Genomic DNA, 17,106 nt, shown 5'->3' with positions numbered 1-17,106 from the left:
TTTACATGATGAGAAACTCTAAACCAGGAGCACATGCTGCTGAGTTGTGTGACTTTGGGTAAGTCATTTAAACTTCCTGTGCCTGTGTTTCCTCATCTGTAAAATAGGGTAGGGGTCAAAACACAGTATTACAAGTACTTACAGAGTTGTTATGAGGAAAGATGAGTTAATATATGTAACATTACTTAGAAGAATGCCAGGCACATAGTAAGTGAGTAAGTGGTAGCCATTATTATTTCATCATTATGGTAGATGGAGTAGCAGCTCCTTAAGGATCTCGCCTTAGTGGGTTGTTTTTGGTTTTTCTTTTTATCAAGGCATTTCACTACAGGAATGGTCCAATGCAATAGTCCTACTGTTGAATTGTAGAAAGAGTACAACATGATAGCTTGAAAAGTGACTGAAAAGTTCATGCTCTACCCCAGATCTATCTCTTACCATGTATGTAACCTCACCTCCCTGAGCATTTCTATTTCTTTAAAATGGAGATAAAAATACCACCTTATATGGCTTCATAGTGAGGAGTCAATAAAAATGCATATAAAGTGCCCATTTTATAGAGAGTGCTTAATTACATACTTCTATTCCCAGCCCAACTTTTAGCATCAATAACAAAATTTAAAAAGAGATAAATTGTGTGGGAAATCTACAGAAGTGTGTGTGTGTGTATATACACACACTGAAGTATATACAGAAGTATATATATGTATACATATATACATACATATACATATATATATATAGTTTGTTAACTTTATAAGGTTTTTCTGCAGACAGTGGAGGATTATGAATGGAAAAGAGCTTTGTAAAGGGAAGGAAACCATAAACAAGTTCTTACATGCTTTATTTTCCCCTATAACTTAACACAAACTTGCAAGGTTCATAGAATGTTAAGGGATTTTGTAAACTGAGGAGTTGCATATTATTCATATATGTGATAAGATGCTTATAGTGACAAATCATGCTTATTATAGCCATTCAAAAGATGAAATTTTTCATACAGTGAAAGTAGACTAATCCCTCAATTTACATGTATATAATCCATTAACTATTGAAATAAATTGTAAATTAAAGAGTAACAGTCTATCAAGGAACTAAGTAAAGATGCCATAGTCAGAAGTGACCTACTTCAGAATCCATGGATGGAATGAGGTTAACACTTGTATAAAAACTAAGGAATCATGTCCCTCCATGAAAGCACCTAAGCTATTCACTTCCCCGCTCCCTGTGCTTCTCAGTGATATTCACAGCGGGTTCCTTACCCGCTGCTTGATGCCTCTGGACTTGAAATGGTGTCTGCTGAGGGAAAATTCAACTTAGCATGGCCAGAAGAAAAACAATGGTACATGAGTGACACTCCTCTGATCTCTTGCTTTGTGATTTGGTAAATCACTTTGCCTCTCAGCACCAAAATATTCCAATTCAAATGGGGCCTGTCGTTTTGGCTTCCCATTGATCCTCCGGTAAAGATGTGACTGGTTTGAATCTTACCTCAGGGGCAGCTTAATGTGTTCAATAAAGCACCTGGAGCCGGGTAGCCTGGGCTGGAACCTTTTTCTAAGGGTCAGTGACCTTGGGCAAGTTAAATTCCCTGTTTCTTAGTATCTTCATCTGTAAAATGGGTCTGGAAGTATACCATAAGTTATTACAGGGTTATTGTAAGTGTTGAATCAGTTGATATATGTAAAACGCTTAGAACAGGACTTGACAGATATTAGGTAATATGTAGATGTTAACTGTTATAATTTTTAGTATGGCCAATTTTTAGCACCTTAACTTATTGAGTCATACTGAATAAATAAAGAAATCTATATTGATATCCTAGAAATGCTAAGATTTTTGAATAGGTTATGTGATTTCTCTTACAACATATGCTATTAAATGTCTTCTTGCAAGGTTTTAATGATCTATTAAAATAGGTTTTGATTTGAAAGTGGAATGAACTTAGGAAATAAAATACCTTATATAACATATAAACTTATAAAATTTGTGGTGGGATTTCATCTATCTTTGCAGCTAAGAGAAGCTCTCCCATCAACAGTCAAAGTCAGACCTGTGAATCACCAAATCAAGACACAAGACACCGAGAGGTGAGTATATTATAATCATGAGAAGAAGGGTGGTCATTCCTTGAACGTAGTGTAGTGTGAAGGGTAAGACTTGACCAGTGCTGTGTCTCAATGGCTAGCATGTAACAATAAATGTTAGTTATCATTATTCATCCTGCATTAACTCAAGTATCATCTTGTTCTCAATTATTGAGTCTCCTAATATTTGCTAGGCAAACCTAATATAAGTACAATAGTCCTGCAGCAGTGGGGAAGGAAAGGAGGTTTAAGTTACAGCATCCTTTAAGGAAAGTAAAGTTTAATGGGGAATCAAGACCAATCCACATAAAACAGAAGATGCATAATAAAACAGAATATAATTTAATGTAAATTCATCATGCACTATTTGATTCAGAAGAGAAATGAAGACCAGGGTAGTTCAAAGCCACATAGAAATGTATACTGTCATTAACTTAATACGTGTTAGATGACCTGCTTTCACTTCCAGTTCAGCATGTGAAAAATACACTTTACTGCTTTCCATCAAAATTGGATCCTCTTTCCAGTTCATGCATTATTGCCAGGAGTAGCACCATCCTTTTCACCATGAAAACTAGAAATTTTGGAGTCCTAGTATATCTCCTACTGAGCAATTGCTAAGTATAGACACTGTGATTTATATGCTGTATTTCATCTATTCTAAGATGTACATTTTTTTCACTTTTAACATATTTGAAATCTAGTGTATTTCATGATCTTTGGCCTCTAACCATCTCCCTGCCTGGTAGAAGTCTTGATATGATTGTCATTCTTGCAGCATAAATTTGGTCATTTTCAGCATCCAGGTTTGCAGAATCAGGGTCAGTGGCTTAGAATAGTATGTCAGAGGGGATAGTGAAGCACTCTTTTAAGAAATAACACTCTTGACACAGAGGAAGTTATTCTATGGAAAAATATATATCAACAGCTCTGAGTTGAAATTGCTAAATGTAAAAGAATTTTAGGAATACCTACACAAATTTATTTCACTTATATTTTCCTTTTTACATATACATGGGATTAATATATAATCAAAAGCTCTGCATAAATAAGGCTAAGGTAGACCTTTTTTTTAAGGTAGACCTTTTTAATAAGTATAAAATTAAAAAGTTCTCACTGATAAGAAGTGTCCTAATTTAATTAACAGAAATTTTTTTCTTAATCATACATAAAATAATGGTGTATCTTATAACTTGAAGACATCTTAGATACAATGAAATACATAAATCCCACATTTCAGTCTCTTTAATCCTTTCCATTTGATTTCCTGAGTCATCCTGTTTTCTTTTCATCCCGTTGCTCAGGTGTGCACTGCTACCCCGCTAAATCCAGGTCCTCGTAACTAGATTGCAGCTGGAGGCGCAGATTGGATTTTCTACCTCTAGCCTCTCCTGCTTCACATAAATATCAGTTCATAATGCCTGACTAATCGTCCTAATGCATCATATTTTTATTAACTCATCATTTCCACAGAGGCTCATTATATACAAGGTGCCATCCTTTTATTATATCCCTTCCTCCTTAGGAACCTTTAGTGGATCCCATCAACCATCACCTCAAGACCACACTCCTCTCCCTGGCTCTCTGTGCATTCCACCACTTGACATCATCCTTCTTAGGTGACCCTGATTATCCCTTCAGTTAGTTAAGCACTGCTCCCAGGGGGCAGAGCATGCAGTTTTAGTCTCTGGGTCTTCCCTCAGACTGTTTCCTCTTCCCTGTTGTCTACGTAAATTGTATCTTTCTTTTAGGGACGAATTTAGATCTTGACTCCCCATGAACTCTTGTCTAATTACTCTAAACCTACACTGTCCAATATGGTAGCCACCAGGCCCATTTGGCTACTGAGCACTTGAAACATGATTAGTTTGAATTGATTGAATAGTCTGAATTGGTGTTAAGTATAAAATGTATACCCGATATTGAAAACTTAGTATAAAAAATGTAAATACTTATTGGTAACACTTATATTGATGACATGTTGAAATGAAAATTTGGGATTAAACAGATTATATTATTAAAATTTTAATTTTGCCTATTTCTTTTTACTACTTTAAAAATTAGGTGTGTGTCTCCTATATGTGGCTTGCATTATACTTCTATCAGATGTGCTGCTGTAACCTGTATTTACTTCTCTTAAAACTAAACTGTAAACTCTGGATTTCAAGGTTCAGGTTCATCCAATATTTTTTTATCTCCAAAAATCTAACATGAAATACACATCATATGTTCATGCAGAAGGATTCTTTGATCAAATTCAGAGGATTTATTTCATCAAATTTCTAGCTGTATTTGTCTCTCTATGCATCATGTTTGAACAATGCTTTCTTATTTTACATATGAAAATCGAAATTGTAAGGGCTAAAATGCTATGATCAGTTTTTGAGGGTCTTTATCTTTTAGCAAAGAATTTTATCTGTAATACTGATAGAAAAATAGCTCACATTACCTGGGCAGAATTACATTTATCAGCTAAATGTAATTAAACTACTCTGTAAATAAAGTGAAATGAATTTGTACTTACAAGTAAAGGTAATTGTATCCAATTGGAAAAATGTATTACATGCCCCCCTGATGCGTAATGGAAAAACCTGAACCTTGCACTTTCATTCTTATGTTTTGTCTTTGATTTGATTAGCTCTTTCTAACCTGACCCTTGTTCTCTGCCTCATGTCTCTATGTCTAAGTACTTAGCCCAAGGCTTAGAATGACACAGGTGCTCTCTAGAAGCCAGTTTCCATTCCCTCTTAAATGAAGGCAAAATCCCTTCCTCTATGACATGATATTTAACTATGCTGCAGATTTTTTTAACTTAAAAAACAATGTATATAATATGATAGATAATTCTAGAGGATATGCCTGAAGGAAAATAAAGCACTAATCTACTATCTCCACCCCCAAAAGGGACTCCAGGTGGTCTCTGAAACGTTCCAGTCAGATTCCATCTCACCCAAGGCCACCATTTCAGGCTGCCACCGAGGAAACTCCCTTGATGGAAGTCTGTCCTCCCAGACTTCCCAGGAAAGAGGACCATCGCATTCCAGGTACACAATTGCAATGTTAGGGTCGAAAATGTATCCCCAGCTCCCAAAAATTAAATATACATTTCTAGCTACTTATATAGCCTCTGTCCCTTAAAATGTGTAAGTGCACGATACGTATGTACATCTTCTTGGTCAAAGTATAGTTAGATTAATAATTCCAGAAATGAGCTATGAATAGCTCATTTAAACACACTCGGGTAGACATGGAAAGACATGTCTGATTCAATGAGATGTCTGAACTGAATAATATTTTAAATATTTCGATGCAGAAATAAGTGATGCTATCAAAAGATTGTGTTGCAGGAGTGTGAAATGATCTGTTCTAATGTATAAAAATACTTTATACCAGCAGATCCTTGTATTAAAAAATGAGTGCTTCTAAAGTACTGACAGGGAATTCCAAAGTCTGTTCTTTGTAAATATTCCAAGGCTGCCTCTGTTAGCTTGTGTCATAGTGACTTTACTTACCGACGCCTTCCCTAGGGACAAACATTGATCCACTTCTTCCTACTCCCTGATAAAATGATGAAAGCCTGGATTCATGAGATTTGCCTTTGTACCCATCTATAAACTCCACCTAGGAGGGGAGGGTCCCTGAGACCATTTGTATATCCGTGTTTTCAAATGACGTTATTGTCTAGTAGATAGTATTTTAAGAGGAGGTATTTTAAAAATAGTTTTATTGAGGTTTAATTTGCATACCATGAAATTAACCCATTTTAAGTGTACAGTTTAATGATTGTTAGCAAATTTACAAAATTGTACAATTATGAACACAATTCAATTTCAGAACATTTTCTATCACCCCAAAACATCCCCTCTGCCCATTTCAAACACTGATCGCTTAGTATGCTTTTTGTCTATATATAGTTGCAATTCTGGATACTTCAAATAAGTGGAATCGTACCATCTGCAGTCTTTTGCATCTGAATTCTTTCCTTCAGCACAGCGTTTTAGATCATAGCACGTACAAACGGTTCATTCCGATTTGTTGCTGAATAGTATTCTGTTGTATGGATGTATTACATTTTGTTTATCCATTCATTAGTTGATGGATGTTTAGGTTGTTTCTAACGCTTTGCCTGTTGTGAATAATGCTTCGATGAACATTCACGTATATGTTTTTGGATGGGCAAATGTTTTTCTTTCTGTTGGGTAGATACCTAGGAGTGGAATTGCTGGGTTGTATGGTAAATTTATGTTTAATTTTTTAAAGAACTATCAAACTGTTTTCCAAAATGGCTGCACCATTTTACATTCCCACCAGAAATGTATGAGGGTTCACTTTTCTCTATATCTTTGGCAGAACTCGTTGTTGTCTTTTTATTATAGCCACTCTAGTGGGTGTGACGTGAGATCTGATTGTGGCTTTAATTTACATTTCCCTAATACCTAATGATGTTAAGTATATTTTCATGTCTTTGTTAGCTATCTGAATATCTTCTTTGGTGAAATACCTATTCAAACCGTTGCCCAAGTTTTAACTGAGTTGTTTGTCTTCTTCTTATTGAATTGTAGGAGTTTTTAATGTATTCTGGATACAAGTCCTTATACCTCCCTCACCCCCAGAGAAAAGATTCACAGATATTTCCTCTCAGTATTAACTTGCCTTTTTGTAGGTAATTTTAAAATGATCTACCTCCTTTTGGCACCAGAATCAGGCCACATGGGTATAGTGTTTTATTTTTATTTTTTAACATCTTTATTGGAGTTTAATTGCTTTACGATGGTGTGTTAGTTTCTGCTTTATAACAAAGTGAATCAGCTATACATAGACATATATCCCCCCCCTTGCGTCTCCCTCCCACCTCCCTATCCCACCCCTCTAGGTGGTCACAAAGCACCGAGCTGATCTCCCTGTGCTATGCGGCTGCTTCCCACTAGCTATCTATGTTACATTTGGTGGTGTATATGTGTCCATGCCACTCTCTCACTTCGTCCCAGCTTACCCTTCCCCCTCCCCGTGTATAGTGTTGTTGTTTTTTTTTAAGATTTCTTAGAATTGTTGAAAGCATGGAATCAAATGAATATAATTGCTTTTTAACCAAAACACTATGTTGTGCTTTCAAAAAGCAAAATGAAAAGAGTTTATTTTTCTGTCTTTATTTTGGATTTTAAAAGCAAGTAGCTCCATTGAATAAGCTTTTGCTGGCTGGGAATATGAAAGTTTGACAGCAACTTTAGTTGTGTAAGCAGGGGTTGTTTGTGTTTATCTACAGGATTTACTGTGCCAGGTCAATGGTGATAATTCATTCTTAAAATCATATCATTTTTAATGTGGTAGGAACCCTGTGAGGATAACCAATCCAATCTCCTGTCTCCTTGCTGATAAACTAACCACATTTGAACCAGTTGAACACTTTCAGCAATGAGAAAGTTAGTACTCTCAGATGAAACTCATTTCATTTTTAGATAACTCTATTTAATGGCCTTTTAAAAAAATTGAAGTATAGTTGACTTACAGCAAAGTGATTGTTATACATACATATATATGTATTTGGCATGTCCTTTTTATATTTGACTAAATTTTGCTTTTCTTTAGTTTCTGTATATGGTTCTTGTTTTAGTTTTCTATTGCTATGTAACAAATTACAACAAACTTACTGGCTTAAAACAACACACATTTTTTATTTCAAAATTTCTGTACGTCAGAAATCCAGGCACAGTTTAGCTGGACTCTCTGCTTCAGGGTCTTATCAGACTGAAATCCAGGTGTCAGGATGGACTACAGTTTCATCACAGGCTTGACTCAGGAAAGATCCGCTTACAAGCCTTTTCAGGTCGTTGACAGAATTCATTTCCTGTGGGTGTAGGACTGAGGGCCCTGTTTCCTTGCTGGCTGTTATTTCGGGGCTGCTCTCCATTCCTAGAGGCCACCCACAGTTCATTGCTATGTGGCCTCTCCACAGGCTACCTCACAACATGGCAGCTTACTTCTTTAAAACCAGCAAGGGAGAGAAGTCCTCTCTAACTCCAGTCTGCCTATACAGTCTTTATAATATAACATAATCACAGGAGTGACATCTCATTATCGTTGTCATATAAAATAACCTAATCACAAGAGTGACATGCCATTACTTTTGCCCTATTCTATAGGTTATATGAAAGTCACAGGCCCTGCCCAAACTCAGGAAAATAGGACTATAAAGGGTGTGACCACCATCAGGTGGGAAGCAGGGGTGGCTCCCCAAAGTGTATCCATCACAGTCCTTTTGAGTATGTACAGACTCTTCTCATATTACTGTTCCACTTATTCAAAAGTAACCACTATGATGACCCCTCCACACACCAAGACTCTCATTTTATTTAGTGACAATAACTCACTAACAAAGTTATCAACAGTATAATTTAATCATATCTGGGGAAAAAGTAACTCCTTACTACACAGATTAAAGAGAATAACAACAGGAACTACCTGTTGTTAGACATCTCCTGTGTGCCAAAAAACAGAACTAGGGTCTTTACATTCATAGTTTTGTCTAAATTTTCATTTATTCATTCATTTCTATATCTTTTAAGTGTATTCTAGACACTAGGGTTGTTTCAGTGTCAAAGTTCTTATCCTCAAAGAGCTTATTTTCTAAAAAGATAGACAGATAAAAGAGAGTAAATGCATAAATAAGTAAAAATATTTTCAAGTTACTCTAGGACTAAGAAGGAAAAACTAAAACAAAGGGATGGGAAATGGGCTCTTTTTCATAGAGACCTAAATGATATGAAGGACACAGCCTCAGGAAGATCTGGGAAGAGCACTCCAGGCAGAGGGAACAAGTCTAAAGGCTTTGAAGTGGGAATAAGCTCAATGTGTTCCAGGAATGGAAGGGAGGCCAGTGTGACCAGGGGCTAGTGGTGAGCAGGGGGTAAGGTGTAGGGAATCAAACCAAAGTGGTTATTAGGGGTCAGATCACGGAGGAGCCAGGAAGCCATGGTAAGAAGTTTGAATTTTGTTCCAGGTGTGATGAAAAGTCATTGGAGTTGTTTGAGCAGTGGAGTGACATTAAGTGAATTATACTTTTTAAATATCACTCCAGATGGTTTATGAAACTAGGCTTGGAAAGCAGAAGTAGATACAGAGATTAGTTAGGAGACATTTGCAACGGTCCAGGTGAGAGAGGATGTGGCTTGGTTAGGATGGTGGTAGCAGGGGTGGAAAGGCTGAGATGAGGTTGCAGTTGAGATATATTTAAGGTAGAGCTGACATGACTGGATGTGAAGAGTGAGAAAAAGAAAAGAATCAAGCATAACTTAGGTTTTGGGCTTGAGCAACTCTATGAGTAGTTATTAAATTTATGATATAAGGAAGACTGAGAAAAATCACATATAAAAATATTCTGAATCTGCTTACTCCCACCTACCTGTATGGCCACCACCATTATTCAAGCCATTCATCACCTCCTGCCTGGAGTCCTGCAACAGCCTACTTATTAATCTTCTCTTATTCACTCTTGTCACCACCCAATAGAGGACATACAGAGACATGAAAAAAACTAATCATGCCACTCCTACACTTTAACTTTTTCAAAGGCTGCCCACTGCTATCAAGATAAAATTCAAAATCCTTGAAATACCCCTCAAAGCTCCACATTATCTAGCCGCTGTCTAGTTCTCCTGTCTAACATTGTGTAATTACTCACATTCACATCACTAGATTCCAACATCTTCTGAGTTCTTCACATGCATCATACTTCCTCTTAGCTCTGAGATTTGGAGTATGTTATTCCATCTGCCTGGATGGTTCTTCCATCTCTCTTTACTTAACCAGCTCCTCATTCTTCAAGACTCAATTTAAATAGCATTTCCTTACTTCCTAGGGAGGCTTTGGCAGATTTTAAATACAATCACAGAACTCCCTGTTTTCTCGTACGGTACAAATGGCAATTGTAGTTTAAAGACCTGTGTGATTAGCTATCACTGTAAAATCCATGAGCAGAGGGACCAAATCTCTTTCACTCATTGCTCTATCTCTAGCGCCTGGCACATGGCCTAGTGAAGGGCGCTGAATAAGTGGATGAGTTTAATCTTCACAACAGCCATGCAAAGAAGACATTGTTTCTCTTTTAAAGATGAGGAGCTGAAGCTTAGAGAGATTAAATGACTCACTCAAGGACACACAGAAAGTAGAAGAGCTAGATCTGAGCCCAATCTAGACAGTTACGCGGTCCACACTCTTCACTCCTCTTCCATGAGAAGATAGGCCTTTGGGGGAGCACAATGGAGTTCCTATAGCAAGCCACCCACCTCCTTAACTATGTTTTTATGGAAGCCTCTTTTCTTCTTGATCCCTCATTAAAGGAGAAAGTGTTGTGGTTGTTTGCCAGAATTAGTCATTTTCAGGAACGAATGCTAGCATCACCTTCCCCTGACCTCTCCCAACAGGTCAGAAACTCAGCTCCTATTTGGTCCTTATCTAATTGGGTCTTTTAACACTTTAACCCCGGTGGCCACTCTACACTTCCTCCTTGACTTTTTTCACGTTATACTCTGTTGTTGTTGTTTTCCTTACCTTTCAAATGGAACCTTTATAGACTTTTTCTTTACTTTTTTTTTTTTTTTTTTTGCTGTACGCGGGCCTCTCACTGTTGTGGCCTCTCCCGTTGCAGAGCACAGGCTCCGGACGCGCAGGCTCAGCGGCCATGGCTCACGGGCCCAGCCGCTCCGCGGCATGTGGGATCTTCCCAGACCGGGGCACAAACCCGTGTCTCCTGCATCGGCAGGCGGACTCCCAACCACTGCGCCACCAGGGAAGCCCTAGACTTTTTCTTTGCCTTCTCTTCCATGGCCCTCCTCTTACTGTTGCTGTTTCCCTCTCCTCCCACATTCTCCCTCTGAGTGGTCTTATTCACTGCCATAGTTTCAATGACTCGCAAGGTGATGGTGACCCTCAAAAGATATCCCATCTAGACAACTCTTTTAGGCTCCAAACCCATGTAATCAAGAGACTGATAGAAAGCTCTTTCTGTACCTCAAACTCAGCCTGTCTAAAACCAAATGCATTCTCCTATCTTCCCTATTTCAGTAGATGGCACTACTATCAACCCACACATCTTAGTCAAAAACGGGAGGTTTACTCCACTCCAAGTCCTTTACATTCTGCCTTATTAATGTCTCTCAAATCCTTTCCTTCTCTCCAACCTCATAGTCACTGCCTTAGTTCAGATCCTTATCACCTCTTATTTGGATTTCTGCAAGTGATCCTAACTGGTATGTCTACATTCAGTGTTGCCTTCCTCTAAACCATTATCTATATAATGTTACAAAAGTGATTTAAAATACATATCTGATCATTCTATCCCCTTGCTAACAAATCTTCAGTGGCTACCCATAGTTTTTAGGATACATTTCAGACTCCTTGGTAAGCATATGTTAAGTCTTCATGATCATTCCCGACCAAGCTTACCTTTCCCCACTTCTCTCTTGCCTCTTCTTTTCCATGTTTATTTCTGGTACCAAAATCTGTATTTGCTACAATTGCTGTACAACAAGTTACCCAAATTTCTTAGCAGCTTAAAATGAAAGAAATTTACTGTCTCACATAGTTTCTGAGAATCACGAATCTAGAAACAGCTTAGCTAAGTGGTTGTGACTCAGGGTCTCTCAAGATACTGACCAGAGCTGCAGTCATCTGAAGACTTGAATGGGCTGGAGTGTCTACTTTCAAGGTCACTCATATGGCTGTTGACCAAAGGGTTCAGTTCTTCAACATCTGGGCCTCCTGAATTCCTCATGACCTGGCAGTTGGCTTCCCATAAAACAAGTTACCCAGGAAAGAGGGTGAGAAACCAAGATGGAAGTCTCACTGTCTATTATAACCTAATATCCAGATGGAATCTTCAGTGTCTTTTATAACCTAATCACCAAGGTGACATGCCATCACTTCTGCTATATTCTGTGTATCACATGAACCAACCCTAGTACAGTGTGAGAGGAGACTCCACAAGGGTGTAGATACCAGGAGGCAGGGATCATTGGGGGCTATTTTGGAGGCTAATTACAATAAATAATAATGATTACAATGTCACCATCATTTTATATATAATTATTATGACTAGATATCTGTATTTTCTTTATATCAGTCATTAAGTATTCTCATATTTCTTCTTTACTAATTCTGTTCTACACACATTCCAAGGAGTTTAATTTAATTTAAATGTAAGTGATTTCTTACCTCAAATACTATGCTTCTGCCTGACTTTAAACAATTGTGAAAAACAATGTTATGGTGAAATATTGAGGTCATAAAATACCCAGGAACTTATATTTCTTACATAATTTTTCTCAACCAGAGTAAGCATTGGAAATTTGCAAATATAAATAACAAATGATCTTTCTTTCCTCTGCCAAAACTCAGTGTTAATGGCTTCATTCTGATTTGCCTGTAAAGACAAAGCCAACTATAATGTCCAAGGTTTCCTCTTTGTGGAAGGACATTGTTTTTCCCATTCTCTGATATTGCCACAGTCAGTCATCTACGTGTATATGCATTCATCGACACATATATGCACACAGTCACCCATAGCACACATAAACCTCACGTGTGAATTAGATATGAACTCAGTGGCGCTGCAGAAAAAATGAATTATGTCTTCTCTTTGCCTAGCTGCAGGGAGTGGTTGCCATGGAAATGAGGCACAAGGTAGACCTTTCAGAAAATGCTAATGTTAATGTGTCTGCATTGGAGGAGTTCATGTATTAGTCAGAAATAAAGAGAACTTTAATAAAACAATGCAAATATCCTAGGAACAAAAGCTGTCCTCTTATATCAGAGAAATCCAATTTACCATCTCTTTTGCCCTGACCTTGACTGAATGGAACATTACTCTTCCTGGAACTCTGCAATCAGAGAACAGGTAGCTAGTTTTTTAAAATTAATGTCAGATTTCATCTTTAATTACCATATGCATAGACTTAATTTCTGCTTCATTAAATACTGCATAGGGTCAGGACTAATTTCCACAGTTCTCTTCCTCCATAGATTGTCTGTTATTTCCAAAGTGTTTTTTTGCTTTGGTTGCATTCTACTAGGATCTCCCGACCCTAATTAATAACTTGGTTTCCTTAAAGCCATAGTTGCTTGGAAAATTCACTAAAGCAATTCCTACCTTTTTTTGACAGTCTTTTTTGGTCATGATGTATTCTACACATATCAGAGAAGTATGTGCTAATTATAGAAAAAAATTTAAAGGTATAAAATATCTTTAAAAAATTGAAAATTATCCATGAGCTCATCAGGTAGATATAAACATTTTTTTTGTATATATACTTCTCTTCATTACTTTTACATATACCATTTAGAGTAAGACTTGTATTCGTACTTTCATAAAATTTTCTCTTTTTTCTGCAAAATAACTTACAGAATCATAGAATATTAGAGTTGGAAATAACTCTCCTGTCATATCATACAATGAGCTGTCCCCATACCATTTTTATTTACTTATGTAAATTTTTCCTCACATTTAGTTAAGTAGATAGTTGATTAGTTAAGTAAAATGACTTACTGGTTACTTAGTGACAAGTTGATTGTCTGATAATCCTGTCCTAAATGAAAAAAACATGATTGATTATTCTTGCCTTTTATTGACTACTCACCCCAGTGTAGCTCACACTTTTAAGCCAAATAAACTTGTACTTGATAAAATGAAGGTACTCCACGTTATAAATATTTGCTATAGAATGGCCTGTTAACTTCATTCTTGTTTCAGAGTCTCTTTAAATATTAAGCAACTGAAATGTGAATTTGCTTAACAAATTTTGATTGCCTAAGTTATAGACTCGTTTTTAGTCTCTGATTGCAGCCGTATATTGGTGGAGTCTTGCTGTTGAAGACCTGATTATCAGCAGAACTGATCTGTTAGTAAGTAGTTAATAACTATGAGACTCAACTGTACAGTAGTAATTACTTTCAGTCAAATAAATTTTGTGTGTAAAGACAGAAATATAGTCATCTGGCACCCTCAGGGACAAAACTACCAACATATCATTGCAGTTAGTGTTTCCATATAGGAATTGTTTTGGATGTTGTTTAAAAGTACAAAAGTCATGCATTATTTGCTCTCTAGGGCAGTTAGTTGCCCTCCAATCTTATTAAGAATGTTTAAGAATTACCTGGAGAAATTAGGAATATGGGATGAACAGATCCAAATTACTATATATACAATAGATAAGCGACAAGGATTTACTATATAACACAGAGAATTATATTCAATATCTTGTAATAACCTCTAACAAAAAATAATCTGAAAAAATATATAGATATACAAAACCAAATCACTTTGCTATACACCTGAAACTAATGCAATATTGTAAATCAACTATACTTCAATAAGAAAAAAAAAGATTACCTGGAGATACTGTTTAAAATAAAGATTCCTGGGTTCTATCACCAGCAATTCTGGTTTAGTTAAGTTTGGGATAAGACTTGGGAGTGTGCAAATTCTCACAGAAGCAGTACATTGACATATCACTATATAGAACACTGCTCTAGGGACTTGAAATTATTTATGGAACTTCCTAAACTAATTTACTAACTAGAAATATTTGGGGACACTGTGGTGTGGGGCAAAAGGTAAAGGGTGAAGATAGCTAGTCCAATGGTGGGGGGATGGAAATCTGTTGAACTACTAATGTCTGCTTTCATCACCGCGGCCTAGTCAAGAAAACAACAGGCCCTTATAAAAAGTCAATTGACTGTCACAAATGCTTGAGAACCTAAAATTACCCAGCTGGTAGCCAAGCCAACCTCATTCTTTGTCTTTTCTTTATAAATCCAAGAGTACAGCACTGAAAAAATAAAATCCTCTTATTCTAGGTATGAACGATAGGCTGAGAGGAGTGGGTTAGTCCATGCTTTTTAAAAAATGAGAAGTGGAGTGGGGTGGGTGGGAGGGAAGAGTGTTGAAGGCCTCTCAGGAAAATGGTAGAAATGAGAATCAAGGTTGTTACTTTCCCTCCAACTGGGCTTGGGGACATAACCAGTCAGGGTCTCAGGAGGAAACAAGTGATAGACTGGTAATTTGAGTAGAGATTAAAAAGGGCTATTTACAAAGGTTTAGATAGGATGTAGCGAAACCACAGGAGCTAGTGCAGTACTCCAGGGAGAGTGCCATCAGGAGGCCCACCAGGAGGCTCCAAGTCTGAGTGGGCAATGGGAGGGAACAGCTGTGGAGAACTGTAGGGAGAGAGTGATTAATACGATCTGTGACCTACCGTGGTCACATCGGTCCTAGGCCACAGTGTGAGCTCTCCTCAGATCTCTGGGAGGGAGGAGTCTTGGGGAGAAAATCATTGTCCTTCTTCCTTCCCATCTCCTGTGGGAGCCTCCTGTTGCAGAATTCACCCTGGAGCGAAAGGCATGGGAGCCTTCTATAGAGTCTATACAGACCAGTCTTTCTGGACATGGAGGTAGAGAAGGGTGGAAAGTGGATGGGGTTGGGGAGCAGCAGGGTTGGAGGCAAATAAGAGATATCCTGCTCAAGAGGAGAACCTTAATTTTGAATCTAACCCTCATACTTCTTATGAAAACTCAGCAATTCACAATTCTGAGACTCAGCCTTTTAAATAAAATGATTACATAATGAAAAGTTAGATAATAAAGTATTTTGAAAGAACAGTCTAACACATCACCCAGAGGATGATGAGACATTTGTATAAAACTATATATATAAATAATATAAATTACATATATAAATATTTACATTATACATTTATTATATATTTATTTTATATATAATGGATGTACAGAGTTCTGTATAAATGTGTATCAATATATATGTATATTATATAAAATATAGTGTACATATGGATAGAGTTTCTGTATATATAAATAGTGGATATTTAGTCTATATTGATAAAGTTCAAGATCTTAGTTGGCTAAAATTCTCTAAAGAAACACAGAGAAAAGTACACAACACCCAAGTGGTTAATTTTATGTATTTTCACAGGTGAATACACTAGAGTAATCAGCACCCAGGTGAAATAGAACATTACAAGCACCCCAGCCTGGTAGATCATATAACACCTAATTAACTTTTGTTAAATGAATATACGTACTAGCATTTTTTTGCCTATTCTCCTTTGGCTGACTTTGAGAATGTTCTCTAGGTTTTTACTGTAACAAAATTGCTACAATAAACATTCTTGTGCATGTCTCTTTGTGTACAAGGGTTTCTCTAAGGTGGAATTTCTGGATCATAAGGCAGGGACACTGTAAAATTTACTAGATATCACCAAATTGCACCCGGAAAGGGTTTACCAGCAGTGTATGAGCGTTCCCATGTATTTGCACCCTCCACATTTCTTACTGTCTTCAGGCTTCTATACTCTCACAGATCTGATGGGTGTGAGGTGATATCTCATTGTGGTCTAAGTCTACATTTCCCTGATTATTCATGAAGTAGAGTATCTCTTTATGTTTATTCTCTCTTTAGGTTTTCTTTCTGGTGAAATTTCCTTCCATACCCTTTGCTCCATTTGAACTATTTGTCTTTTTCTTACTGATTTATAAGCATTCTTTATTAATGAGAAGAATAATCCTTTGTAGGCTAAATACATTTCAATTATCTTTTATATTTTGTAGACTTTTCACTTTGTTTATGTTTTTTAATAGAAGTTTTACATTTGAAATAGTCAAATTTATCAATACTCTCTTAAAATAGTTGGGGATGGTATCTTCTTTAAGAATCCTTTCATATTGGTTATAAATATTTTCTCCATAGTTTTCTTCTGTTTTGCCTTTGCTATGTCTCCAGTTCATCTAAAGTTGGCTTTTTCTGATACATGGTGGTATGAAATAGGGATTTGGTTTCTCCACATGAATGACTCATTTTTTCCCTCAGCATTTCTTAAACAGTTATTCTCCTGCAGATTTGTAACTTTATTGAGTATCAGTATCAGTATCCACATATGTGAATGTATGATTTTGGGGCTCTCCATTCTGTTGCATCTCCTTATTTGCCTGACTCTACCCATATTCTACAGTC

At 36.9% G+C, this 17,106-nt stretch overlaps 1 protein-coding gene across 3 annotated transcripts in view; it reads left to right on the top strand.

Annotated features, from left to right (window-relative positions):
* UNC80 (unc-80 homolog, NALCN channel complex subunit) overlaps positions 1-17,106 on the top strand; it is a 238,509-nt gene that overhangs the window by 13,890 nt on the left and 207,513 nt on the right. For all 3 annotated transcript variants that reach the window (XM_060151311.1, XM_060151309.1, XM_060151310.1), the window contains exons 6-7: positions 2,017-2,090; positions 4,992-5,131. In XM_060151311.1, the coding sequence (XP_060007294.1) occupies positions 2,017-2,090; positions 4,992-5,131 (214 nt within the window). The remainder of the gene's footprint in view (positions 1-2,016; positions 2,091-4,991; positions 5,132-17,106) is intronic.

Source organism: Lagenorhynchus albirostris, chromosome 6, assembly GCF_949774975.1.
Source record: "Lagenorhynchus albirostris chromosome 6, mLagAlb1.1, whole genome shotgun sequence".
Lineage (NCBI taxonomy): Eukaryota > Metazoa > Chordata > Mammalia > Artiodactyla > Delphinidae > Lagenorhynchus > Lagenorhynchus albirostris.
The sequence above is the reverse complement of the archived record's forward strand: the minus strand, read 5'-3'. Positions and strand labels throughout refer to the sequence as shown.